Source organism: Leucoraja erinacea, chromosome 7, assembly GCF_028641065.1.
Source record: "Leucoraja erinacea ecotype New England chromosome 7, Leri_hhj_1, whole genome shotgun sequence".
In the NCBI taxonomy this organism is placed as follows: Eukaryota; Metazoa; Chordata; class Chondrichthyes; order Rajiformes; family Rajidae; genus Leucoraja; species Leucoraja erinaceus.
The window spans coordinates 55,684,397-55,711,348 of record NC_073383.1 but is presented as its reverse complement, the minus strand read 5'-3'; the positions used below and the strand labels follow the sequence as shown (position 1 = coordinate 55,711,348).

At 37.9% G+C, this 26,952-nt stretch overlaps 1 protein-coding gene across 5 annotated transcripts; it reads right to left on the bottom strand.

Moving 5' to 3' along the window:
• Positions 1–5,404: 5,404 nt before the first annotated feature.
• On the bottom strand, positions 5,405–26,887 carry ccnt2a (cyclin T2a). 5 transcript variants are annotated; one of them, XM_055638623.1, is made up of 10 exons: positions 26,650–26,886; positions 24,203–24,284; positions 19,078–19,206; positions 18,267–18,327; positions 11,399–11,461; positions 10,089–10,134; positions 8,629–8,792; positions 7,572–7,642; positions 6,344–7,481; positions 5,405–6,221 (listed from the first exon to the last, which is right to left on the bottom strand). In XM_055638623.1, exons 1-10 carry the CDS (start codon positions 26,802–26,804, stop codon positions 6,181–6,183), a joined length of 1,950 nt encoding a protein of 649 aa, XP_055494598.1. In that variant the 5' UTR covers positions 26,805–26,886; the 3' UTR covers positions 5,405–6,180. The 5 variants fall into 5 exon arrangements, 3 of the variants coding, with proteins under 3 accessions (XP_055494598.1, XP_055494597.1, XP_055494599.1); XM_055638622.1 differs by having other exon boundaries at positions 5,405–7,481; positions 26,650–26,887; XM_055638624.1 differs by lacking the exons at positions 24,203–24,284; positions 26,650–26,886 and adding an exon at positions 15,057–15,133 and having other exon boundaries at positions 5,405–7,481; positions 19,078–19,156.
• Positions 26,888–26,952: the final 65 nt, after the last annotated feature.

Sequence of the window (26,952 nt, the reverse complement as noted above, 5' to 3'; positions counted from 1 at the left end):
ACACCACAAGATTTCAAGTGCAGCCTCGCCAACATCTTGTACAACCTCACCATAACATCCAATACTCAATGCCATGAATGGCCAGCATGCCAACATAATTCACCACCCTGTCTACCTGGTGCACAACATTCAGGATACTATAAACATGTACCCCTCGGTCCCTCTGTTCTACAACAATCCCAAAGCCCATCATTTACTGTCAAGGTCCTACCCTAGTTGGAATTTACAGAATGCAACATCTGCTAAATTGCATTCTGCTAAAGATGCCGCCACTGTAATTACACAATAGACAATAGGTGCAGGAGTAGGGCATTCGGCCATTCAATATGATCATCCACAATCAGTACCCCTTTTCTCCCCATATCCCCTGACTCCGACTGAGCCCTATCTAGCTCTCTTGAAAGTATCCAGAAAACCGGCCGCCACCGAGGCAGAGAATTCCACAGACTCACAACTCTGTGAAAAATTGTTTCCTCATCTCTGTTCTAATTCTTCATAAACTTTATTATGTCATGTTTTTTTACTGCAAACTTACTTGCCACACCATGCACATTCATACAAATTGTTGATATTGATGACAGTGGGCCCAGTACTGAATCCTGGAGCACACTAGTCAGACTTCCAATCTGAGAAATAATCTTCCTCCATCCTGGCAACAAGTCAATTATGGATCTAATTAGCTAGCTCTCCCTAGATCCCATGCAATTCATCTTCCACAGCAGCCTACCACATGGAACCCTAAAGGCCTAGCTGAAGTCCTAAGTTTACAGCCCTACCATCATCAACCTTGGTTACTTCTTCAAAGAACTATCCCTAAATAATGCCTTTCCAACTACACACACACACACATAAATAAATCCTTCAGATTCCCCTCCAATAGCTTACCAACACAGATGTTAGGCGGCCTAGTTTAGATTTCCCAGGATTTTTTTTTGCAGCCCATTTTAAACATTAGCCACCCTTCAGTTTTCCAGAATCTCACCCATGGCTAACATTCATGCTTATATCTTGTCCAGGGTCCTGCAATGTCTTCAAGTTTTCTGGCATTCCTGGAGATATACCTGATCAGGCTCTGGAGATTTAACTACCGTCATATATTTTAGATGTCAAGCACCTCCTCTACTGTAATGAGGACAACCCAATTAAAATTCCTTAGCTTTGACTTTTTTTCCCCCCAATGGTTAAGTGAAATATTCAGAGGACCTCACCTACCTCCATACACTTTGGTCTTTGTGGGGCCCCTATATTCTCTCTGGTTACTCTGTCCCTTAATACACATAAATCTCCCTCTCTAATTTTCTCTGCCAAAGTTGACATGCAGCTTTTTGCCTTTCTGCATCCCCTTTACTCCTCCAGCTATCTGTAACTGATCCATGCCTCTTTAGTGCCCAGAACCTCAATATCTCATTATCCAGGGTTCCTACACCCTGCTTTTATTTTCACATTTAAATGGACCCGTGTTAAAAACAGTTTAAGAAAAAGATGAAAATATCTAACACTACCATATATTTTCTGATGAAATGAAATTACCCAGGAAGCTAACATAGAACTGAAACAATTTTAGACAACATGTAGAAATTTTAGCTAGTAGCAAGATTGTATCACTGAAATGCACAACTAGGAGTGGTTATCACAAAGGCCAATTTCAAATGACTGACAACTTCAGTGCTTTTCCTCAATCAGCACACCTAAGAGACAAAATAAAATGAAAAAATATCACAATTCAGTACCAACTCAAAATAGTGTGTAAAAAAAGAGACTTCTCGATGGAAAAAAATGCCTCATAAATAATTCCGCTCTATTGGTTAAAAGAACAAGGTAACACTGGAAAGTCTGTCGTCACCAAGATATCTGCAAGTTTATTGATTTATATATATATGTTTAGGATTAATTACCAAGGTACTAAATAAAAATCTAGTTACGCAATGTACAGTTTTTGAGCAGATCATTGAAGTTTGATTATCTCCACAAAATTAAATCTTTAAACAAGAGTTTCCTTTTACTTTTGACCATCAGTACTTCCATATAAATTTAGCTAAAATATAATTACATTGCCTTCAGGTGGTCAGGGCACTGACAAACGCTTTAAAAATGTATTCTTTTTTTGACAAGGAATGATATCAAGGGGACAAATAAAATTAAATTGTGGCACATAGAAGTGTAAATGGCAGATCGGAAGAATGTTTACAATCTCCAGGGACTGCCATAAATTTGATCACACATTCTTTGATCACACATTCAAGCACTAACGGATATTTTTATGGACAATGAAACATGAGCTTGAAGAATTTTCAATTAAAAAAGTATATATCATTTTATATTATTCATCCTATTTTTGAATTATGCAGAGTTTTTGTATAGGATTTAATGTTACCTACAATAATCAAATTAATGTAACATACCTTGATCTATGGATTGTTATTAGAAGCTAGGAAGGTGACAGACATTCTTTCGAAAAGCCCATGCATTAAAAATATATAAATCATCCATTTAGTTGGCATTAAATATTGTTTCAAGCCTTAAATTGTATTGGATTTTTAAAATAACTTAAGAGCACTCAATGGAACAACAACGCTACGTATTAAGCAGGGTTACAAAAAAGTAACCCTGCTTCCTAGAATTAGACCCTTAATGTCCATTTCCAATAAATCACACAAGTGTGGTTAATTTGGCACGCTTCAGCTATAAATGCTTGCATTCGTATCTAACTGTTCAAAAAAATCTCAATACAGTTGAAATTAGACCAGCATGAGAAAACTAACTAAAGAAAATGTTAATTAAGATAATTATTAAAAAAAAAATTGTCGAATGAATGGCTCCAGTATCATATGAAATTGGAGATGAACTCTTTGCACTAATTTCACCGTACGGAAAAAATGTGGCATAAGAACCGTATTTGTACAATTTGAATGTTTTAGAATTCAAAACATTTAATGCTTCCATGCTGGATGTCAAAACGTTTCAACAATTTTACGATCCGTAATCAGAAAACAAAAGTTTGGCAGCCTGAAATCCACTCATTCATTTGTAAATAAAGCATACACCCTCAGGACATTTACGATAGGGATAAAGCACAATTAAGTATTGCAGCATGTTTTACTGCAGATTGCGAGTTTCTGCGAGATTGTTGATACGAAAACATAGCTCAATGTAAATTAAGAATGCCTAAAGGCTATAAAAACGGCAAATAGTTGTATTATGTACCCTCTCAGCAAGCAACCCTCAAAGTATGATGGTGCTGAAGAAATATACGAACATGCACTTATTGTATAGAACTATAGAAAGTACTTTTATTTTCTAATCATTAATAGAACTGCAACTTCAGATAGCAATTTTATAATCATCTTGAGCACTAATCCCTCCATTGGACAATAGGTCATAATTAGAAGTTTTATTTGGATGATCCTTTCATTTAATTGACCATGCAGTTGTGTGCTAACTTGTAAGTATTGATTCTTGATAGGCTTCAAAGTTTTAATGAAATGAATGATGCACAAATCAAGTGTAATGCAACACCAAGTTTCAAAAAGATCTCCAATAAGCAGAATGCAGGATTTTACACTGCATCCAAACTGGCACAAATATGGGAATAAGTAATTGAAATCAGTGTAAAAATCTTAAACTTAACTTAAACTACCACCCAATCAAGATGGAAGCTGCAAATTCTTGCATACTGTTCTATGCAAATATCTTAATGGGAAGACAAAATGTAATGCATCTTGACATAACATGATTGACTCATTAGTCCATGAACCATTTTAGGTATTCTTGAGACTGCTGCAGTATCAGACCTACTTTTTACATTGTGTTCATTTTCTGAGAAGGCATTCCATTCAGACGATGATCTAAAAAATTGGTAAAGTTGTTTTGACATTGGGGAGCATCAGATGCACCCAATAACAGGCAATATCAAGGTTAAAATATCCTGTGAACATTTAAATGCAAGTGCAGACTTTGTTGACTAATAGAATACAGCCAGTAAGATGTAACTTTAAAACAATTTTAAAAGTTCAAATATTATTTAATTTGAAGACAGCAAAAGTTTTGCATTACATTTGTCTGTGTTTCTGAATTTAATACATTATATACCAAGACAAGCAAAAGCACACTAGTGCCTGCAAAGGAGAAAGGAGTAAGAGTAATGCAACAATTCTGTAACATGGTTTGTGAAGTCAAAACAAATTATAGAGAGAATCTTTGTATCAATCACTGCTAAGATATATACTGCATTATCAAACTATGTAACAAAGCAAAACAATTTGAAAAGGGAAAAGGGTGCCTCAGTACTATAAAGCTTAAACGTACTGATGCTAAATACAATAGCAGGAAACAATGAAACCTTAATTTTTAAAATATTTACTTCATCCCAGGCTAATTTCATTGCGGTACAGTATGCAGTGAGCCACAGATCTCAATGAAAATATTAAATAATTTTAAAAGTGCTTCCCCAATCCAGAGAGGAATGTGGCACGCACACTACTTGTATAGTAGTCAAATAGCAGTAATAGCAGATATCTCCCCAAGTCTATAAATCAGAAATATTTCCAACGGACTTGGATATAGAAGTGGGAACATTTTAAACTGTATAGAAATTTACTAGTGAATTTTTAACTAAATGTTTAAGTAAAGAAAAAGCCACTATTTTGCTAACCACTCAACCATTCTTAAAATAATTCTTCAATTTCTATAGGTTCTATTATTTGAAAGATGTAGCACAGCAGTACTTTACATGCCAGAGCAAAGAAAAACTACAAGAAACAATGTGAATAACTATCACATTTATTGATGAATTCAACTAAGAATTTTTCACTGTTAAAAAGATAATATCTGACCAATGACAGCATTTTTTTTTTTTTTTAACACATTAATAGTTTGAAGAATATTTTAGTCTCAAACATTTAAGACCCAAACCACTATCATTAGAAGCACTAAATTATCTTGCACTTTATCTTCGCATTTTCCTCCACACATCATACAAAGACAAAATAATCCGCTTTTTTTTGGTAACTCCTGCAATTGAGATATACAATTTTCAATATTATATTGGAGCTTATAATGGCTATAGAGGTCAGATAATATCTTTTTAAGATGCTTACGTGTGTGGTTGACTGCAAACTTATATATGCCTGAAAAAGAAAAAATATTGCATTAACAGTAACTTGTTCCTTTTAGTTTATAATCCAAACAAAGCTGGAAAGTTTGTTGCCAATTGATACTTTGATCCCTGTAGATTTTAAGTAATATTTATAGAAAGCTAACCTAAAAAAAAAACAGCTATCACACACACGTGGCTTGACTTCTCTCCTACCCGAGCCTGAACAATATTTTCAAATGTTACATTAATAACTCCATGTAATCAAGAAACAACACGCTGTCTGGGTAAATTACTTCAACAAGCCATGAAAATTGTTAAATGCACTTTATAGCAAAGTCAGTCATATGTAAACCTCTTTTTAAAAAAAAAAAAAAACTTTTATACTTACAAGCAGCTCCAAACCTGAGTATTCATAGTACATCTAAACATACAAAAACGTATGTACATTTTTCTCCACTTTCTGGTAAACTAATACAGTTGTTTCTAATGTTAATTTTACATCCCTTTTGTCCTAAAAACATGCAAAATCACCATACAATAAAAGGACAAAAATGAAATTTGAAAAAATTGCACTCCTTTGAAACATGTGGCAATATGAACAAGGGCTTTGACAACCGCAAAACCAATAAGTTGCCACATCATTGGTGCGCACAACACATTAGGCATTAAACCTTCACAAGCAGCAGTCTGCCATCTTTAATTTCCAATTGCTGAAATATCGGCAAAATTAAATATGCACATCTCATGCTAGAAGTTACATTATTTGTAATTATAATACTATGTGTAGAGCACAACTCTTTCAACATTCACCTCTGATTATGCTTACGCTAATCTCCTTTTGAAAGTGAAGAATGGGAAGCAATGCTCAGATCCGATGGAAGCAGTGGCAACAATGACATGCGTCACAGCTGGATAAAGATGAAGAATTCCAGCTTCAAACACAGGCTGCGAGTTACGGCTACATGTTCACTCCTTGGGCACTTAAGAGTGACTCCAGCATATCGTAAGTATCTTTGTAGTCCTTGTGCTGGGTGTTTGCATTGTATTCTGGATTGGCGTTGTGACCGTTGGCCTCTGTAGGTTTCCTATCCAGTTTCATGAGGGTGCTGAGTTGTCCATAGCCCACCTGGTATGTGACAGTGGGAGGAGGGGAGGAGGGAAGGTTAAGAATTAAGTTGTAAGGGTATATATACTGCTTCACAGAGGAGGAAGAAGAAGAGGAAGAGGAAGAAGAGCTAGATGAAGTACCTGCAGTCTTGGAGGTTTTGCTCATTTTGGGATGGTGGTTGTGAGAAGCATCACTGGCGTGCGCCCTCTTGCGTGAAGAGCTGGAGCCAGTGGAACTGCCATCACCGCTCAGACCTACGGGACTCCGCAAAGTTCCTCCTTTCGACCCTTCAGTACCGTGTCTACTACTCCCACTACTGCTGCTATGCGAATGTTTGTGGCTGCTACTATGATGATGGTGAGAAGAATGGTCCTTGCGTTTCTCCTTGTGCTCCTTCACTGCATGTGGACTTGTGTGCTTGCTCTTACCGCTGCTTTCATCTGAGGAGCTGTGTCTTTCAGAAGGAACTTTAATTTTCATTTTTAGTTCGTCCTTAGTCTTTTCTGTAGGTGGGATGGGGATCCGTAATTTAAGTAAACCCTTTTCCTTTTTATCTGCTGCGTGCCTCTCTGATTTTTCTGTGGAAATTGGAATTTTCATTTTAATTGGAGAAGTCACAGCATTGCTATTATGTTGAATTTGCTGCTGTGTGGGCACACGCTTTTTCTGTTGCTCCACCAGGGCTTGAGCAGCAGAGGCATATTGCTCTTTCACATCAGATTCCAGTGTTTCGAGTTTGCGTTTTTGTACTGCAAGCTCTGCAGCAAATTTTTCTCTATATCTGTCCAAAGCTAATTTTTGAGGTGCTGGTACAGTTGGAAGAGGAAAACCATGATGTTTGCCATTACCCGATTTAATATGTTCATGTTTACTTGATGAATGCCCTGATCCCTTTTCTGATCGATGATGACTTTGAGTTAACTGTCCAGAAGTTGACTGCTGCATGCAGACCATGTCATTTTTGTGAACAGATACAGACAATTCTTGTTTATGAGACTGAGCTTGATCCATATGCTGGTGTGGATGTTGGGGCCAATCTTGTTGGGAGGTAGAACTGAATGATGTGGTAGCCATCATTTCAGGGACATGCGGAATTGAAATACCACCAGAGTTCAATGATGCAGGTAGAGCAGTTGTGGAATTTGATTTAGGAAAGCTTGAACTTGAAGCAGGATCAACACCAACAGAACATGTCGATTCATGAGGCCCAGATGAACCAGGAAGAACATTATCAGCTAGTTGACCATCTGCTTTTGGTTTCTTTGCAGCTTGATTAGCCTATAAAAGGAAAATCAAAATGGAAACTAGTATTGACAATAGTATTAGAAATGAGATTCCCAAATGTTGTTAAACCAAATTATGTTTTACCCGCCAGTTTCGTATCCTTTTCAATCTGCTTGGAGTTTTTTCTAGTATTTGTAGAAATTCATGTGTTAACTCTGCAAACAAAATGTAAAAATGGTCAGTTAATGTAAACATCTGACAACAAATTATATACCTATAAACATAAATCACTGCAAACTTACCACAATCACATTTAAGTTTTCCAGGGAATGCTGTTTCTTTTACAAACTTTTCAACCAACATTTCTAATCTTAAATTTTCAGGTAAATTGCGAAGTAATAGCAAACTAGGCAAGTATGGTGTCAATCTTTCCATGAACAGCGTATTTTAAAATGGGACTATAACACGAACAACAGAAAGAAATTTAGGGGAAGACTATTTTGGCAATTGCTTCAAATAGTACTGTTTCTTACAAGTGCCAATAGTTATCATGCAACTGTGCATAATCCATTAGATGAAGTTCAAATGGCACAATTCCATATACCGATAACTATGAAATTTGGATAACTTCCTAAAACTCCACAAACGTCGCGTTTAATATTTTAGTTCCTCTCTCCATGGATGTGCTAGAAACGTGAGGATATATAACAGTGATAAAAAAGGATTTATTCTGCACAAAATGCAGCATCACCAAAGTAAAGTGGTCTTCTGTCCACGAATAAAACAAAGTGTTACAGGAACTCAGCATGGCAGTAGCAACTGTGGAGTGAAACCGACAGATATTTCTGGGTTGGAACCTTTCTTTAGTATGAAGGGCCCAACGTGAAACATCATCTGTCCATTTCCCTCCACAGATTCTAGTAGGTCAGCCACATTCCTTCAGCATTTTTACTCTGTCTCTGGTTTTCCTTATGAACCAGCTTTATTGTTATAGAATACAGATTCCCAATCACAATCGTTGATGTGGCGAAGGGAGACAAGCAGTATTATCAATCGTTTTTACAACTCAGTATACTTCTTAAAATCACATTACGTTAGAAATTTACATTATATTGCTACGCTGTATCATTACGAGAATCCGTTACAAAATAAATTCTTCAAAATAACGTCTGCATCAAATTCCCTTCAATTTACAACTAACCATCAAGTAATTCCAGAGTCACAGATGGATCCACATATTCCCACCAGTGTTTCCCATCTGTGGATACAGGTATCTCCCAGTTGGACCACTTGCAAGCCAGATGAATACACACGCATGCTATCACGGTAGGTTTGTACTGCAAGCAAAATGTTGTCAGGTGCAAACTGAAGTGGAGAATATTGAAGATTGGTGGATCATGGAAAAAATACAAGAGACAAAAAACAGGAAGCTATTTAATTGCTGTGAAAAGACATACATTAAGATCTGCAGAAGGTGGGTCACACTTCCAGTTCAAATCTGAACATGGGGCTACTTTAGATTGAGCACTGAAGAACACGTTTCAAATAGACATGTCCATAAATGGGAGAATATATTATACATTGGTGAAATTAAAAATTCTCATCACTATCCATGTTCTTTTCTAAACAGTTTTCAGAATGTTTGCACGGCAAAAGACTAGCCCATAAGGAAGACAAAGTATTAATGTCTGATAATTACAATAAACCTAACATTTTGTTTTACATTCAAAACCTTCTTTGCCTAACAGACCTGTTCCCAGAAATTCAGATATTGCTATAACTATGATAAGTTTATTCATTCATTCATTTGAGATTAGATTTTAATAAAAACAACTTGCTTGAGCATTCTGAAAGTACATGGGTAAAATCTAGCCCCTACAATCAGCAGCAAAGAAAAGGGATCAATTGTACTTTTAACATTAAAAAAAAAAAAAAATCCAGTTTTACCCACGTGCTTACCATGTTATACAGGGCACATGGGCTCAACAATATAACTTCAAATTATATAACAAGAGCATCTTCTTTCAATGATCAAGCTGATTTATTTTAAAGTTTATTTTGCCAACAGCAGCAGCAGTTATTTAAAAGTGCACATTTTGGTAACAGTGGTACCTCCAGCAATGCTAGTTTTTTACCTACTTTTAGTTTCTCCAGTCAATTTTAGGGACCACTGGATAATTTCCACTCAAACTGGAAGTACAACCCAACAACTTGCAGCTCATTAAATGAATTGTAATGCTTTAATCTGAAAACATCAAAATATTGTCAATAATGGAAAAATTTAATTCTGCAATTCAACGAGAAGTGTAAAAATGTTAAATACTTTTATACTTACCATGATGCTTGTGAATTCTAGGTTAAGTTTATCTCTTTGCAATCTTTAGTTGCTATTCAGGCTACCAATTTTTAGAGTTATGCACTCAGAATCGAGTTAATGTAATCAGAGAGCACCACTACACTTCTCATTGTGCATTTAACCCCTTCGTGTCCAAAACACCCTTGCACAGTACACCGCACTGCAAACAGAGAGGTTCCATCATTATAGATGAAGGGACATTTCTCTGTTGCAACAAGGGCTTGAGACACTGATAAGGGGGCCCTGCAGTAAGGGAAGAAATAGTGTGCCTGAAACTGTGCAACAAAGAGGGTCAGGATAACAACCTGTTGGTAGCCATGAAATAGGATGTCTGTGCCAAATCCTTGCTTGCTGAAAAAAAATAAAGCAGAATTAGCTGAAAGAAAAATAAAGGAAAAAAATAAATATATTAGTCACCTCTCATTATATATATATTTTGAATTGAATTGAATACATTTTATTAGCCAAGTATGTATACATACAAGGAATTAGCCTTGCTTTGCTCGCAAGTAACCACACGATATACAGTAGACAATTACAAATTAAACATTATAATTTAAACATGTGAAGAATTAAATGGCATGTTGGCCTTCATAATTAGTGGAACAAATGCACAGTGGGATTGTGGTCACCACAAGGTTTTGACTGATCCACAATTATTGGAGCAAACGAGATGGTAAGACGATCCCTCCCCTGCCGTATTCCTTAATCATCTCCTTCAATGGCTTGCTGTTGTTGACCCACACCTCTACAGATCTCAGCAGGGATTTCATGCACTATGTCAGGGGAATAGAGAAGTCCTTACATCTCCTCTGCTGTGCCCTCCTGATATCAGTTGACAATGGTACAATAGGCAATGGGTTGCAATAGAAACAGATAAGAAACGTAGAAAAATAGGCGCAGGAGTAGGCCATTTGGCCCTTCGTGCCAGCATCTCCATTTAATATGATCATGGCATATCATCTAAAATCAGTATTCCATTCCTGCTTTTCCCTATATCCCTTGATTCCTTTAGCCCCAAGAGCTAAATCTCTCTTGAAAACATCTCAGTCCTAAATGGCCTAGCCCTTATTCTTAAACTGTGATCCCTGGTTCTGGAAGGAGGGGTGGGGGGAGAGATGGGGTGCTGCAGAGGAATATGTGAAGCAGCAATAATTTTTTTTATATATCCTGCTCCATATCCGAGCTCCACTTAGGCTGCTGATTAATCTCCAACTATTAGTAACTTTACATATTTTACTGTGCTCTTGTACCAAACCCGAAATTATATCTCATTTATCATTTGATTTAAAAAAATTTTTAAATATATTTTTATTAGAAGCAAGCACATATCATAATAAAAACATTTCATGTATATCAGTCGTACATTAATAATACTATCAGTTGTGTATTTATTCTGCTTCTAGTTTTTTTTTTCACAGATAGAGAATAAGAGAAAAAAAGGCATGATAAAGAAGAATGGAATAATTTACTAATACATCATTGGAGATAGGTTCGTAAATTATAAAGTACTTCTGTATATTCACTCATTACATTCTGTAGGTGTAATCAATGTAATATGAATCTTATTAGAGAGTTCTGGACAATCACTGATTATATTACAAGAAAAACTTACCTCTCACTAATTGGGTGCATTTCACCACATCAGTATGAGGGTGTTCAATTGTAATCTCAAAACCTGAAAACATAAGTAATTTAAATCAATCCCAATGTTTCATACACCACACTAGGAATTTATTTCGAGGAATGTAAATATGGGGCGATATTTTAAAAAGTGTTTTGGGGGCTACGTTAACATAATTGAACTACAACATTTTTTTTTGGCACTCTAATATTTCAAAAGTGTTCGATACTAAGGTAAATCAATTAAAAACACGAATTGTTTTGCAAATTGGCACATCGTACAATCTTACTTGTACCTTCAGAGCCATAAAACAATTTAACTGTTATTTGAATGAAGAGAATCTTCCAAAGGTTTTCAACAGATTTTAATCAAATTGCAGAATTAATTAATTGGGTTATACCTAGAGATGACAATATATTTCTATGGGTTGGCAACCTATTAAAACTGTCATGCATTAAGATAACCTTTGAAACAAGAAAGCGCCTGTTATCAATTTCAAACTTTTTTGATTGACACAAAAAGCTGGAGTAACTCAGCAGGACTGGTAACATCTCTGGACAGAAGGAATGGGTGACGTTTTGGGTAGAGACCCTTTTTCTGACTTGAGGCCTTTATCTTACTTTTCCAACCATCATGTAGTTCCAACATTTGACTGCTGAGGGCCCTTTGCAAGATATTGTTTTGCAGACCACAGCCATAATGATCAAAACAACTAGTCGACATACACAATCTAGTTTTCCAAATAACAGGAAGAGACTTATTTTGGCGAGTAAATCAACTATACAATAAGGCATCTATTCAGACATACTGATGATAGCAAAGATTAGTTTTAATATTCAAGAAGCTAACCCACTTAATTTACAATGCTAGGTTAAATTGTGCCATGAAAGCCTTTTTTCAGAAAATTATTGTGGAAGTTCCAAAAGGAACTGATAGTCATCTGCATTGCATAATGGCTTTGTTGGACCAGTCACATTGTCATATTCATAAAGGGACATCTTTCAATTCCAGATGAACTAGCATGCTTAACATTTTTGAGGTGGTTTGGCTCAAGACTAGGTGTTCTTATTGCAACTATATTGGGAGCAGATGACACCATTGAGATCCATGGCGATTTCATAAGAGCCGTACAGGACAGAAACAGGTTATTTGGCTCAAGTCATCAATGTGGACCAAGGTGCCCCATGTTAGTCCTATTTGCAAAAGATATGCCAATTGGCAAGTCCCAAAAATCATTGCAATTGTTTTGTTAATGAGTCATGGCAGCAAGTATTTTCAGCTCGGGAAACTCCAGCTCAGAATTATTTAACTGGAGGGCAAAGTTTGGACAAGGCAAAGCAGCAGCAAAAGTTATCTGCACCTTTTACACCGTCATATCCTTTAGATTAGATTAGATTAGATTAAGAACAGTAAAACTAGCCAAGAGCATCAGGAAGATGGGACCACAAATGAGGAAGGCATGTAGATTCAGACAGAAGCATTGCAGGAACCTCAATTCTTTCACGTTCACATGGTGCCAAGTTCAGTGGAGACACAAGAGTGGCTGAATTCTTGAGCAAAAACAAAGTGCTAGCGGAACGCAGAGGGTCAGGCAGCATTTGTAGAGAATATTTCAATTTGGGACTGAAGGATCCTGACCCAAAATGTCATCTACCTTTCCCCTCCGTAGGTACAAGGCTAATGCAGCCTTTAAGGATGAAAGTAAACACTGCAGAGCACATGGCCAGACCAAAAGACTATTTAAGTTTAAGAAGTGAGAAGCAATGCTATAACGTAGCTGTTATATGACACTCCGTGGAGGGGGGTGGGGAAGAGAAAGAAGATCCAGCTGTAATTAATTCTAGTGAAGGCACATCAATAGGGAGTGGAGATTCCACTAACAGAAAATTAAAAAAGCTAAGGAGCAAATATAAAGTGATAGTGCTGAACAGCAAAATGGAAGAGATCACATATAAACATAAGAGGGTATACCCCCTGCTGAAATCAGAGCATGAACAAAACCTGAAGGCTCTTGATCCAAATGCATGTAGATACAAGGTAGGTGATTTAAGTACATAAATATATGTATTTAATTTAAAAAACCATAATAGGAATACAGAACAACCAAAGCCTGGAATTAAATATTCCATATTGTTTATCTTTCAGAAGAGGACAGAAAAGTAGAAAAGGAGGTAGAGTAGCCCTAAATAGTTCAGAAAATTTGGTACTATAACCAGTTTAGATGGAATTGTTGGCAGCTGTACAAATAGATCTTATAGTAATGACCCAGTGTGAATCAGAAATCTTGAGGTACATGCAAGAAACGTGAATGCTTTTGACAGTAAGGAGAATTAAGAGGCAAACAAGCCTCATTGCTGAGGGCAGAACAGTTTTTAAACATGCATAGAAAAGATAGCCAAGCTTGAAAGGGTTCAGAAAAGATTTATGAGGATGGTGCCAGGACTAGAAAGTGTGAGCTATAGGGAGAGGTTGAGAAGGCTGGGTCTATTCCCTGGAGTGCAGGAGGATGAGGGGTAACCTTATAGAGGCATATAAAATCATGAGGGGAGTAGATCAGGTAGATCAGGTCTTTTGCCCAGAGTAGGTGAATCGAGGACCAGAGGACATAGGTTCAAGGTGAAGGGGAAAAGATTTAATAGGAATCTGGGGGGTAACTTTTTCAACACAAAGAGTGGTGGGTGTATGGAACAAGCAGCCAAATTAAGTAGTTGAGGCTGGGACTATCCCAATGTTTAAGAAACAGTTAGCCAGGTACATGGATAGGACAGGTTTGGAGGGATATGGACCAAGTGCAGGCAGGTGGGACTAGTGTAGCTGGAACAAGTTGGTCGATGTGGGCAAGTTGGGCCGAAGGGCCTGTTTACACACTGTATCACTTTATGACTATGTGTCAATAAAAATTGAGGCCTTTAAAAATCTGAAATCAAGATCATAAGGTGTTTATCTGCAAACTTCAGAACTGAAAATTCTAATTATGATTCAATGAAGAAACTGAATACTAAGCAGTTTTGATCTTGTGCACAAACAAGAACTTCTAGAGCCAGGGAAGGTAAACAACATTACATTATCGTACAATTATTTAAAATAATGCAGACCAATGCAGCCATCTTACTATTATCATACAAATGACAATGGGTGTATTTATTCTCCACAAAACTGGAAGTACCACCTAAGCATAATCAATGGTCACAAAATGTTAAAAAAAAGTTTGAGAATTTAATCTCATCTTTCATTTCACAAGATAAAATATATCCGATTCATCAATCTGAGTGCAATAGTAAAAATATAACTTCCAAAAGCTGCATAACTAGTTAGAACTGTAATTCTCTTGAATCTCAAAACACCCAGTTTGTATTATCTCAGCTTTTGGAGCACAAAGATTCTCTACATTCATAATTTAATCAGCTCCATGGAAAAATGCGAGGCTATGGTCTAGTCTGAAAGGAGCTAGAAGATAGGAGTCAAGTTAAACAGGAAATATAAATTGCTGTAAAAATTAAATTTAGCATAAAAACAAGGAAATATACCTCCTCTCAAAATATAAATGCATATTTCCACCCATATACCATTTGGTGGATAATTAGGGTAGTCAACTGGACTTCTGGCTGCAAATGTTTGCTACAAGTTGTTAAACAAATGGCTGGTTAACCTGTGAGGTAGTATTCTAAAATAAAACTCAATGTTTCTTCAATAGCACCAATATGCTCTTTTCCACAGAATGGCACACTGCAAAGAAAAAAATGTGCATATTTTAAGGTACTTATTTAGTATTGGATTAGGACAACACAGTAAAGGAATGAAATGAAGTAAAGGGCAGAATGAAGAACTCAAGATGATAAATATAGGAAAGAAGCTAAGCAGAGTAAAAGGATTAAGAGATGCAAATGTGGAAAAATAACAGGGGCATGGCAGCAACTCAATTTGAGCAAGTCACCTTTTACCATCCATCCCCAAAGATTGGGATAATAACCAACAGAAGATAAACATTTGAGTATTCATGCACTGAAATGAGTTTAAAAGCTAAGAGTGTAAATAGTATTGGGACAGTGAGATAAAAAATAATGAGGAAAAAATAATCACTAGAATCTTCAGAAATATGGCTTACTAGGATGTAAGATGTTGACAATTAAACAAAAGGAAGCAGCTACTGGCTATAGGTGACATTTACCATACTCCTGGCATTTTGAATTTATTTGGGATCGGAAATCTTCTCTATGCAACAGCATCTCCAACAAAAATAAACTAGGACAAACAGGTTTGGAAAAAAGATGACTATGGCAAAAATAACAATGCAAAAATCTCTAACCAATTCCACTTTATCTTCAGAAACTGAATTAACAAGCTATTGAAATATTCCAAGTTTTCTTCAAAACCAACCTAAAATTCTGTTATAACAATTTGCCTATGCCGTATTAAAGAGGTAATTTTCATTAATCACGTTCACTTTACCAGAAGATTTCTTCAGAGAACAATAAATAAAACCATGGATTTCTCTACAACTGTGCACAGCTGTTCAGATATCTGACAAGGAATCAGTTTCCAATATGCCATTCCTGGAAATTATCACCCTTTAAATTCTTCCAAGCTATTCAAACTCTGGAAATTTAATCATGAAACATTGTTGGGAAATATTATTGGAAATCATTTGAATGGGCACAGAACAAACACTTGTTTGAGAAGGAACTGCAGATGCTGGACAACCGAAGGTAGACAAAAATGCTCAGCGGGTGAGGCAGCATCTATGGAGCGAAGGAAATTGGGAAATAGGCAACATTTCGGGTCGAGACCCTTCTTCAGACTGATGTGGGGGTGGGGAGGGAAAGAAGAAAGGAAGAGGTGGAGCCAGTGGGCCGAGGGAGAGCTGAGAAGGGGAGGAGAAAGTAGGGACTAACTAAAACATCAAACAATCCTTGGTTCAAGGCGTACCGTGGCCCTATCCCCAAATTCTACATCCACTATACCGACGACTGCATTGGTGCTACCTCCTGCACCCACACTCAACTCACTGACTTCATCCATTTCACTGCTAACTTCCATAGCTAACTGCTATCTCGCACTCAAATACGCCTGGACCATTTCCAACATTTCCCTACCATTTCTTGACCTCACCATCTCCATCGCAGGTGATAGACTACTGACCGACATCCACTATGAACCCACTGACTCCCATGGCTATCTGGACTACACTTCTTCCCACTCTGCTTCCTGCAAGGACTCCATCCCCTACTCCCAAATTCCTCAGTCTATGCTGCATCTGCACCCAGGATGAGGTGTTCCACGCCAGGGCATCGGAGATGTCCTCATTCTTCAGGGAACTGGGTTTCCCCTCTTCTACTATAGATGAGGCTCTCACCAGGGTCTCTTCTATACCCCGTGACACTGTTCTCACTCCCCATCTCCCCACTCATAACAAGGGCAGAGTCCAGTCCGCCTTGTCTTCACCTTCCACATTACCAGCCGTCACATACAACAAATAATCCTCCGACATTTTCGCCACTTCCAACGTGAGCCCACCACTTGCCACATCTTCCCATCTCCTCCAGTCTGCTTTCCGTAGACCGTTCTCTCTGTAACTCCCTGGTCAATTTGTTCTTTTCCCACCTGAACCACCCCCTCTCTGGGCACTTTCCCATGCAACCGCAGGAAATGCTACACTTGTCGCTTTACCTCCCTCCTCGACTCCATTCAAAGAGCCAAGCAGTCTTTCCAGGTGCGGCAGAGGTTCACCTGCACCTCCTCCAACCTCATCTATTGCATCCGCTGCTCTACATCGGTGAGACCAAGCATAGGCTTGCCGATCGCCGAACACCTCTGCTCGGTTCGCAATAATCAACCTGATCTCCCGGTGGCTCAGCACATCAACTCCCCCTCCCATTCCAAATCCGACCTTTCTGTCCTGGGCCTCCTCCATGACCAGAGTGAGGACCACCGTAAATTGGAGGAGTAGCACCTCATATTTCTCTTGGGCAGTTTACACCCCAGCGTTATGAACATTGACTTCTCTAATTTCAGGTAGTCCTTACTTTCTCCTCCCCTTCACAGCTCTCCCTCAGCTCACTGGCTTCTCCTCTTCCCCCCACCCCCCCCCCCCCCCCCCCCATCACATCAGTCGGAAACGTTACCTATTTCCTTTGCTCCATAGATGCTGCCTCACCCGCTGAGTTTCTCCAGAATTTTTGACTACCAGAACAAACACTTGTTCTCTTTGTGATTACATCAACTCATCAGCTGCCAAAACTTCAATCCCTTGACTTCTACCAACTAGAACAACCAACACAGTATCATGGGAATGTCATCATGGTAACAAATATACCAACTTGATTATCAATCACAATTTCTGCATCCCTGCTTGGCTAAATTTCAAAATACTATTATGGGAATCCCAACTGCACAGAAATAATAATCCTTCACCACTACCATTGCTACAAGAATGAAAAGGATTGCATTTATCCAGTTTGTTTGGATGTCTCAAACTACCCAATGAAATGCATTTAAAGCAAAGTCACCTTTAATTTTTCAGCAGCAATACATTCATGCATCGTGTTTAGTGTTGCTAGACCACCCACAAGTTTTCCAAGAGCGTAATCCTGGGCAATGTGGAAAACTGTCTGCACCTTATAAAACAGCTAAAGGTTTAGCACAAATGTTCCATTTGTAAATTCTGCTGCACAAAGTTGTCTGTTTGCTCTAAATAGTGGAGTAATTCAAAAACCACACTTGGGTAATAGATATAACTCGTGTGTCATCCATAGCCCTCAAAGAGACGTTTAAATGAAATGAAAAGGAATTCAATAGACCATCCAATGCGGTCTAGCACTTATGAATTGAACAATTTTATTAGAATCTAGCCAAAGCTTACCCAAGGTTTGCAATATTATACTTTCAAGTATGACCAGGTCTTGGGCCTGCTGAAGATATGCCTAAAGTTGAATAAATAAATATCAAAAAGTAGATTTCATAGTGTCATGTTAAGCAAACAAATTCACTGTGAATATTGATCCTTAAGCAATAACCTACATTAGAACAGAGTAAAAGAACAATTGTTTTGCAAAGTTGATATTAGATTTTACAAAACTGAACTAAAGCAGTGATAATTTGTACTACCAGAAATGTAGAAGTATCCCCCATACATTACATTTGTAGATCAAATACAAATTTATCACTATTTAAAAAAAGATCCCAACTGTTGATCTACACTCTGGGGTTTAGAAGGATGCGAGGGTATCTCATTGAAACATATAAGATTGTTAAGGGCTTGGACACACTAGAGGCAGGAAACGTGTTCCTGATGTTGAGGGAGACCAGAACCAGGGGCCACAGTTTAAGAATAAGGAGTAGGCCATTTAGAACAGAGATGAGGAAACACTTTTTCTCACAGAGAGTGGTGAGTCTGTGGAATTCTCTGCCTCAGAGGGCAGTGGAGGCAGGTTCTCTGGATGTTTTCAAGAGAGAGCTAGATAGGGCTCTTAAAAATAGCAGTCAGGGGATATGGGATATGGGTATGGGTCAGGGGATATGGGGAGAAGGCAGGCATGGGGTACTGATTGGGGATGATCAGCCATGACCACATTGATTGGCGGTGCTGGTTCGAAGGGCCGAATGGCCTACTCCTGCACCTATTGTCAAATTACAATTCCTAAATATCATTTAACATATTATTTACAACTTACATCACTCTTAACATCCAGTGGTGGCTCTTGAGGGTTCAAGCATGCATGCACTACTTTTATGACATGCTCAAGTTTACGTGGCTGTTCCTCTACCTTTGCAGCCAAGAACAAAGCAGCAGGTGAAATTACCTGTGAAGAATTTTCAACACATGTTAATGCTTGAATAAAAACATTAAATGGATCAGCAAGAATGTAATTTGAAGTGATATATTCATTAAATATTACTGCATTTAACCAAATGCATTACCCTTCTAAAAGATTGGTAGGCAACACACAGAACATAAAGATGTTGCACAATGTGGTGGTTTACATTTTTAGTGGAGTTTCACACTGTTCTGAATAACGTACAACATCTAGCTGTATTTAAAATAATGCAATAATTGTTGCATTTGTTTTCTAGATGACATCATTATTTAGGCCCGAGTGAATTGGAATCGGTCAATACAAAGCACTTAAACTGTTTTGTCAAACACATGCTAGATGCTTTGATAAACAAAATCAAGATATTCCACAATGCCTACCACAAATATTTTGAGAATGGAGCATCAGTGTGAAGCTCAGACACTTACCCATGTCCAAAAGTCAATTTCGAAATCTACCCAGAAAAAAAGGTGTGTTTTTTTTCCAGCCAAGCAAGGAATAAAATGCATTTCCCAGCTAAAGTATTCAATGACTTCACCTCCATAAATTAAAAAATAAAACTAAGTAGTGCAGAAACAGGCTGAAGGGTCTTTAGAGCTACATCTGTAAAGTAGCTTGCAGCTCAACTGTAAAATCAAACAACGATTAGGATGCATCAAACAATTGTAGCTGCCTATACCCTAAAAGCGGAGAAAATACCACCAACCATTCAATTTGGCAGCTCAGTTAAAACATAAAAATTAAAAAAAAATCAGAAACCTCCCCATTAAAGCCAAACAATATCCAAAAATCATGTTTACATCAAAATTAAAATTATTCCATCGCAGCATATATTAGTGGAATAGCCGGCGATCACACCCAAAAAAAAGAGACCTAAACAGAAACCAGGATTAATCTCTAGATTTCCTTCTTGCATTTATTCTGAGATTAGACAATATGGCTTTCTGATCATTTTCAATTGAACTATACTAATGCAACCAACTGGAATTAGTGCAAATGGTCCAAAAGAACAGCATGGTTGTGGTAGGTCAAAGGGCCTTATTCACTGCCCCTTTTCTTTAGGCAACTCTTTAGCTTCCATTCAGTCTTATTTACCGAAGATTTTAAGGATGTTGAATGTTGCCCTAGTTCATTGAGTTTAATACACAGGTTATTTATTGACCCATATCATTTAAACAAAATTAACTTGACAAACACCTAGCAAATAGAATAAGTTATAACCAGAACAGCAAACCAGAACACTTTTCGCGTTCAAATATTGGATATGCTATCAGAGGATCTTGCAATCTCAATTTTTATCTATGAATTCTTGTTCTGTTCACTTCATGCCTTCATGTTTTGAAGCACTTTGAAGCATTGCAAAGCTGTGTGATAGCACATACTGCAAGTCCTTCAAGTCAAGACTTAATAAAAGTAGAAACAGGAAACTACAGATGCTGGAATCCTGAACACAACACAAAATGCTGGAGGAACTCGGCAGTAATGCTGTATCTATGGAGGAAAGGACAGTTGACATTTCGGGCCAGGGCCCTTCTGACTGATGGAATTGGGGAACGGGGGGGGGGGACGTTGGGGGAAGTTGTAGTTTGTAAAAGAAAGCCACCCCACAACCCAACTTCTGCTGCACCCAACCCATGCCAAATGGTGAAAAAAATCATTGCGGATTAGCTTAATTTCCACGTGCCATTTAACTGCAGTTTGCGAGCAAAATGAAATGTGTGTGCGTTGAGTGTTTATCATGTTTGTTTATACGTGCATTTAAAACGTCAAGGCGTAATATCACAAATTAGCTTCAATTCCAGTTTGAATACAAAGTCAAATATTCCAGCCACGATTCTAAAACAAACGTTCTCATTTGTCACAAGCTTTTTGAAGCAGTATTTTCAAATTCTACATTATCCAATAACAAAGGATGAATATCTGGTACAATTAGAAGGCTCACATTCAAAAGGCAAGTGCGGCATTCAAAAAAAAAAGAGCCAAATTTAGCTTTTTAATCACAAATTTTGTGTGCGCCAACTGGAAGGGTAAAATGGCAATCACCATACTCAAAGATTTTTGGCTGTATGTAATTCTACGCTAACTGCCTTCTAATTTCTCCCAACATTATCTTGGGTGCAAGATAAGCAAATGAAGTGTTCCAACAAACTTCCATTCTTCGACTGTCCACGTCTGAACAAGGCTCTAATTTAAAAAGTGACTTCCATCACTGGAAAACCCCACCTGTCAAAGAGCAGAGCTGTCTCCTGATAGTATTGTCTGTTCGTGCAGCCGAATCGTCCTTGCGACATTCTGCATGATTCCAAGACTCTTCAGAAAAATACTAAGCATGCACAAGGACAATGCAACGTAAGCAGAAGATGGTATACAGTAGAGTTCCATGAGTTAAACAAAAGCTTCTTCATTTGGCAGTGATTGTTCATAGTTTATTGGACCATGAAATATTCAGATTCCCTCAAACCATGGCTACAAAGAGTGCATTGCATATAATGCAGCAAAATCCATATTAACAGCAACATTTCTATTGGTGGTTGAATCTTTGGAACCTTTGGTTTTGCACCAATAGAGTCTGTAACTGGATAATTCAACAATAAACACAACTCAAGGAATTCCTACTGAGCCAGTGAGATATAAAAAGTAATTAACCGACAATCTGGATTATTTTCCTTCTTGGCCACAATATTTCAATAAATTTGAATAGACAGTCCCAAAATGAATTAAGTGAAGCCAATTTGGTCCGAAGAGTCTCCCCAAGAACAAATCGTATGTCAAACCCTGTTGTCAAGTTTACAAATGAAAAACTTGAAAGTGCATTGCACCGATTCACTGGTAGGAAAATGGCAAGACGATACCAGGATGGATCAACACAAATTGCATACCTCAAATGTTAAAGCTAACTTTCAATTTCTGTCAGTTTGGAAGAAATAAAAAGAAACTTGCATCATTTGGAAAAACTACCACATACAAATGTGTTCAAAATACACTGAAAAGTAATTTGCAGGCTGAGAAACAGCAACATCTACTTTACAGTATAAAGCAGTTCAACATCTGTGCATAACTGGAGAAAAACGATGCCACCTTGGTGATGACAATATAAGACGGCAACAAAATGAACAATAACTTGAGTGGGCATGATCCAGGAAATGTGATCTCCATTCTGGAAAGAAAATGTACATTACGGAATGCTAGGAGACTGCGGACATCTGACCTGCAGAGGGATTATGATTTCATAATCTTCCACTCTATTGCCATGGGATGGCGCAATCAAGAACTAGGCACCATGTTTAAGGTGAGCGGGGAAAGATATAATAAGAACCCGAGGGGCAACTGTTTCCATACAGTGAGTGGCAGGTAAATGCAATGAGCTGCCAGATGAAGTGGCTGAGGAAGGCACACTAACAATATTTTAAGACGTCTGGATAAATGCATGGATAGAAAAAGTTTGGAGGGAAATGAGTCGAATACGAGCACATAGGACTAGCTTTGATGGGCATCGTGGTCAGCTTTTCCGTGACGTATAACTATGATTGGCAAAAAGTTAGTGCGCAGATATAGCAAGTAATTAGGAAAGCTAACAAAATGTCATTGTTTATTGCTAGGAAATTGAAAGCAAAGGTGGGGAGATTACGCTTCAGTCATTTAGGGTTTGACGAACTGCACCTTGTCTACTGGTCATACGTATTTAAGGTTGCTAATGCATTAGAAGCAGCTCGGAAAATTTACCGCTTATTTTATGGAGAAACATTGGTATGGTAAGCTTGTATTCACTGGAGTTTAAATGAAAAGAGACTTAAATAAAATACAAGTTTGTGAGATCTTGATCAGGTGAATGTGGTAACAATCTTGAATCAGGGGCCATTATTTAAACACAAGAGGTCAACCATTTAAGAAGGTAATAACATTTTCTTCGAGAACTGCGAGGCTTCAGAACTATCATCCTCAAAGGGCAGTAGAAATAGAATCTTTGAATATTACGACACATATTTGCCAAGAGGGTGAAAGGTCATCACAGGTAGATCAGAATGTGGAACTGAGATAATAACTAGATTAGCCATGATCTTATTAAATTATGCAGCATGGTCAATAAGCCAAGTGGCTTACTCCTACTCCTAATTCATGTGTGTTATGCAGAATAGATCTGGGGTATGTCATCTGATGGTCTTTAATTTCCAAACGAGGAAATCTTAACTCAAGGTCCCATTTTATTAGTGTAATATATCAATATACACCGAGACGTATAAAGTGGCATAAAACTGATTATTCTGCTTGGATAGTTTGAAATGCAGCGAGGGGGACAAGTAAGGATTCTGTAGATTTTACTCTTCTAAAACTACTGGATTTTAATTTACAGCACCACCACTTTTAATTAAGTATTGGGCCAAATATTCCAGCATGACATCAGTGCAATGTTGGAACATTGTCACAGTACTCTGCAGAAACCTGTGTCCAGCTCTCTGCCTAGAATTTGTACCAGCACACCAGCATCAATCAAGTAAATCGCTGAATGAAAGGAAACCAACATTTTATAAAAAAGGTCATTTTTAGATTTACAACTTACAAGGAAAATCTAATCTTCACTTGAAAGCTTTTGATTTTTGACAGATTTCAGCGAATACGTTCACATCAAAGCTGTTCATAAGCAATAATCTTGGACATTAATTTCCCAGGGCAAAATAGTTTGACTGTGCAACACCCTACCACACTGAACTGTCTCAAAGTGCTTGAAAGAATATTTTTGGAAAATATACTATAAATCGTAAAATTATTCTATGGATAAAATATGTGCCACAAGAACCTAAAAACACACTTAAATATTGCTGCTGGACAACATGAAGAATTTTTAAATTGACAAATTGCAGTCAACGTATGATCTGTAAAATTAAATGTAATTAAACGCATCAAGCTTTCACTAAATCATTGAACATTCAGTCTATAATTAAAACTACAATTTGTACAAGAGTAAAAGAAAATTAAAAACACTTACATTTCTATGAAACCTTGTGAAAGAATGTTGCATATAAAATCTGTGCATATAAACAATTGCAGTGTTGATGGTTAATTGAGAGCTAAAATGTGCGTCAAGGAAAGTGTGCTGTAATAAAAATCATTAAAATTCTGCTTAAAAATTGATAATGAAATTAAAAGATAATGGATCTTTAGACTAGCAGAACTCAACATAATGGGTACAATTATAAGAAAAATATTTTGAAATCCCGAATATCTAATTTACACTTCAGTGATGAGAATGTGTCACCAACAATCCTAAACGTACCTTGATATAACTGATTTGATCTATTTCTTTGAAGTGCAATCAGATTCAAATACATTTATGAGGTCCTAGACCATTCAAATTACTACTGCTTCGCATCTTCTTATATAATTTATGGAATGGATCACCAAACCCCATCTGCATGATCTTAGCATGCAATTACATAATGACAAAAAGAAACATCCCTGGGAAACTGCCTGTGCCAAAAAGAAAAACAATCATTGGTCGAGTCCAAATTGCACGTCATGACTGCAGGACCCATTTATGCTTGTCAGTATATTATACTTTTGGACATTGAAAAGTTAAGAAATCGATATTACAATAACTTAGATATTAAAGCTCATCCGACATTGAAATTCACATCCAAAATGGATTTCTTTAGTAAAGAAAATGGAGAAAAAAGAAAAATTGGATAGATGCCAGACCTGAATTCAGCTATTTGGTCATGAAATGCATGACTAAAACAAAATCACTGTAGTGGTACATCAATAGGAATGCAGACTCCTGTCAATTTTGTTTTGCATTTGTATGACTCCTGGGCAAACTTCATAGAGGAATGGAAATAGAATAGAATATTCAAATCTTGCAAAATAAACTAGCCAGCCAAAATGGTTTAAAAATGATTAGTGGAAATGAAATGCAGATAAATGCTGCATTAAAGTAAAAAGGGAACATAAGCACAAACGACAGCCATGAAACTAGCAGAATTATCAAGAACTGGGTCAGGACTGAATCTTCAAATGGACCAAATTGTTAATAAATGTGTCACTGAAAAAAAGTTTGTATATTGTTTTAGATAAAAGACAGTCATGTACATGGACTTGCCTCCAAATTATAATGGCCAATTACATAAAACATGGTTAGTAGAAATCACAGCTCACAAACTAAATCAGCATTATGCTTTCTTATTCTTGGACTTGGATGTTTGGTTGGATGAAGGGCTTTGCAGAATAGAAAGTGGTACAAGATTATTTCCTGTAAAAGTGTCAGGACGGGATGGGTCCGTAAGACTACTTCTGTATTATATCACTCCACATTACTTCATATGCAAAATATAATGGACATAACATGCCTAATGATACAAAAGGTAGATGGAAATAAAGGTTACCCTCCAATTCACCAAATCAAAAAAGCTGCATTGCGTGTCATTAACGCAAAGACCTCCGGGGTCTTGCTGCAAATTCACTCTTTGGCATTAGCAAATTGAAAATAAATTAAGTAGATTATCATGAAACTTAAATGTATAAACGATTTGCAATTTATGCCATCAGAATCAACAGCTCTTTGGGGAAAAGTAACCTTCTCATCAAATAAACCATAAAGCAAAACATCACACATGCTGGACACAAACTAAACACTAAACGTAATTCGTGTTGCATAGATCCTGCAGCATCTGTGAAGAGAATCGAATTAAAAATGCAATCATTAAACTTTCATCAGAAACAGTTTATCAGCAGTAAAGATACAAGGCCACAATCTTGAAACATTAACTTCCTCACCCCCCAACCTACAACTTCCAGCAGTTCGTTTTATTATAAGCTTGGCGTCTAACAGTATTTTACGCATTTAAACAATTCTACAAATTCAAGACTAAGCGAACTCGAGTAGTTTACTCTCTAATCAGGCTGAATCGCTTTAAAGCAATGGCGTCGTTAACATAATTATTGCCGGTCTGACCCGGCAGCCATGTTGTCTTTTGTGCCTTGTTGCACCACCTGTTCCAGATCCACACTGTAGGCCTCTCCTAGTATTTTTCCCCAATTGCCGATTTGAAAGGCAAAAAAAAACACCTAACAATTTAAATTTCATGGGATATTAAATCAGCCAAGATAAACCCAAGGTAAAGGATGCGCCTTTTCAGCAGGAAACCGCAAAGAAAAAAAGGTGCCGCCAAAAAAAATTAGAAGCCGACTACAGCGCGCCGGACGCGGCCCGAGTCCCGGCTTAAAGCAAGGACAGTTTCCCTGTAGATCTAACTGCCTAACAGCCCCGGGCTGCAGCAGACGGGGCCGGACAACTGCCCTCTCGACCGCCTTTATCCGAGTCACCGGCATCGGCCCGGCCCGGCCCGCCATGTCAGACAGGCCAGGCCTCGCCTCACGACCGCTGGCCCCGCGCTACATTTCCCGGAAAACGTTTAAAGGCAAGAACGACAAGGATACACATTCAGCCGCTGTCCCATGTCCTGAACAAGGTTGGCGGCCTGCTGACGGTACGACAGCTCCTTGTCGGTGTCGATCCCGCACCGCCGCGACGGCGTGCTCTCCAGCTGCTCGCGAGTGAAGTACCATTTCGACGATGCGGCTGAAGCTGCCATTTACCCGACACCCGGACCAACTCCCAGCGTCGCCGCGCGCACGCGCACCCCGCCGCCCGGCCCTGCGCGTACACAATCACCGGACGTGACGACACAAGCCCCCTGCCCTGCCCTGCATCACAGGAAGGCCGCTTTGAGGTAGGGTCAT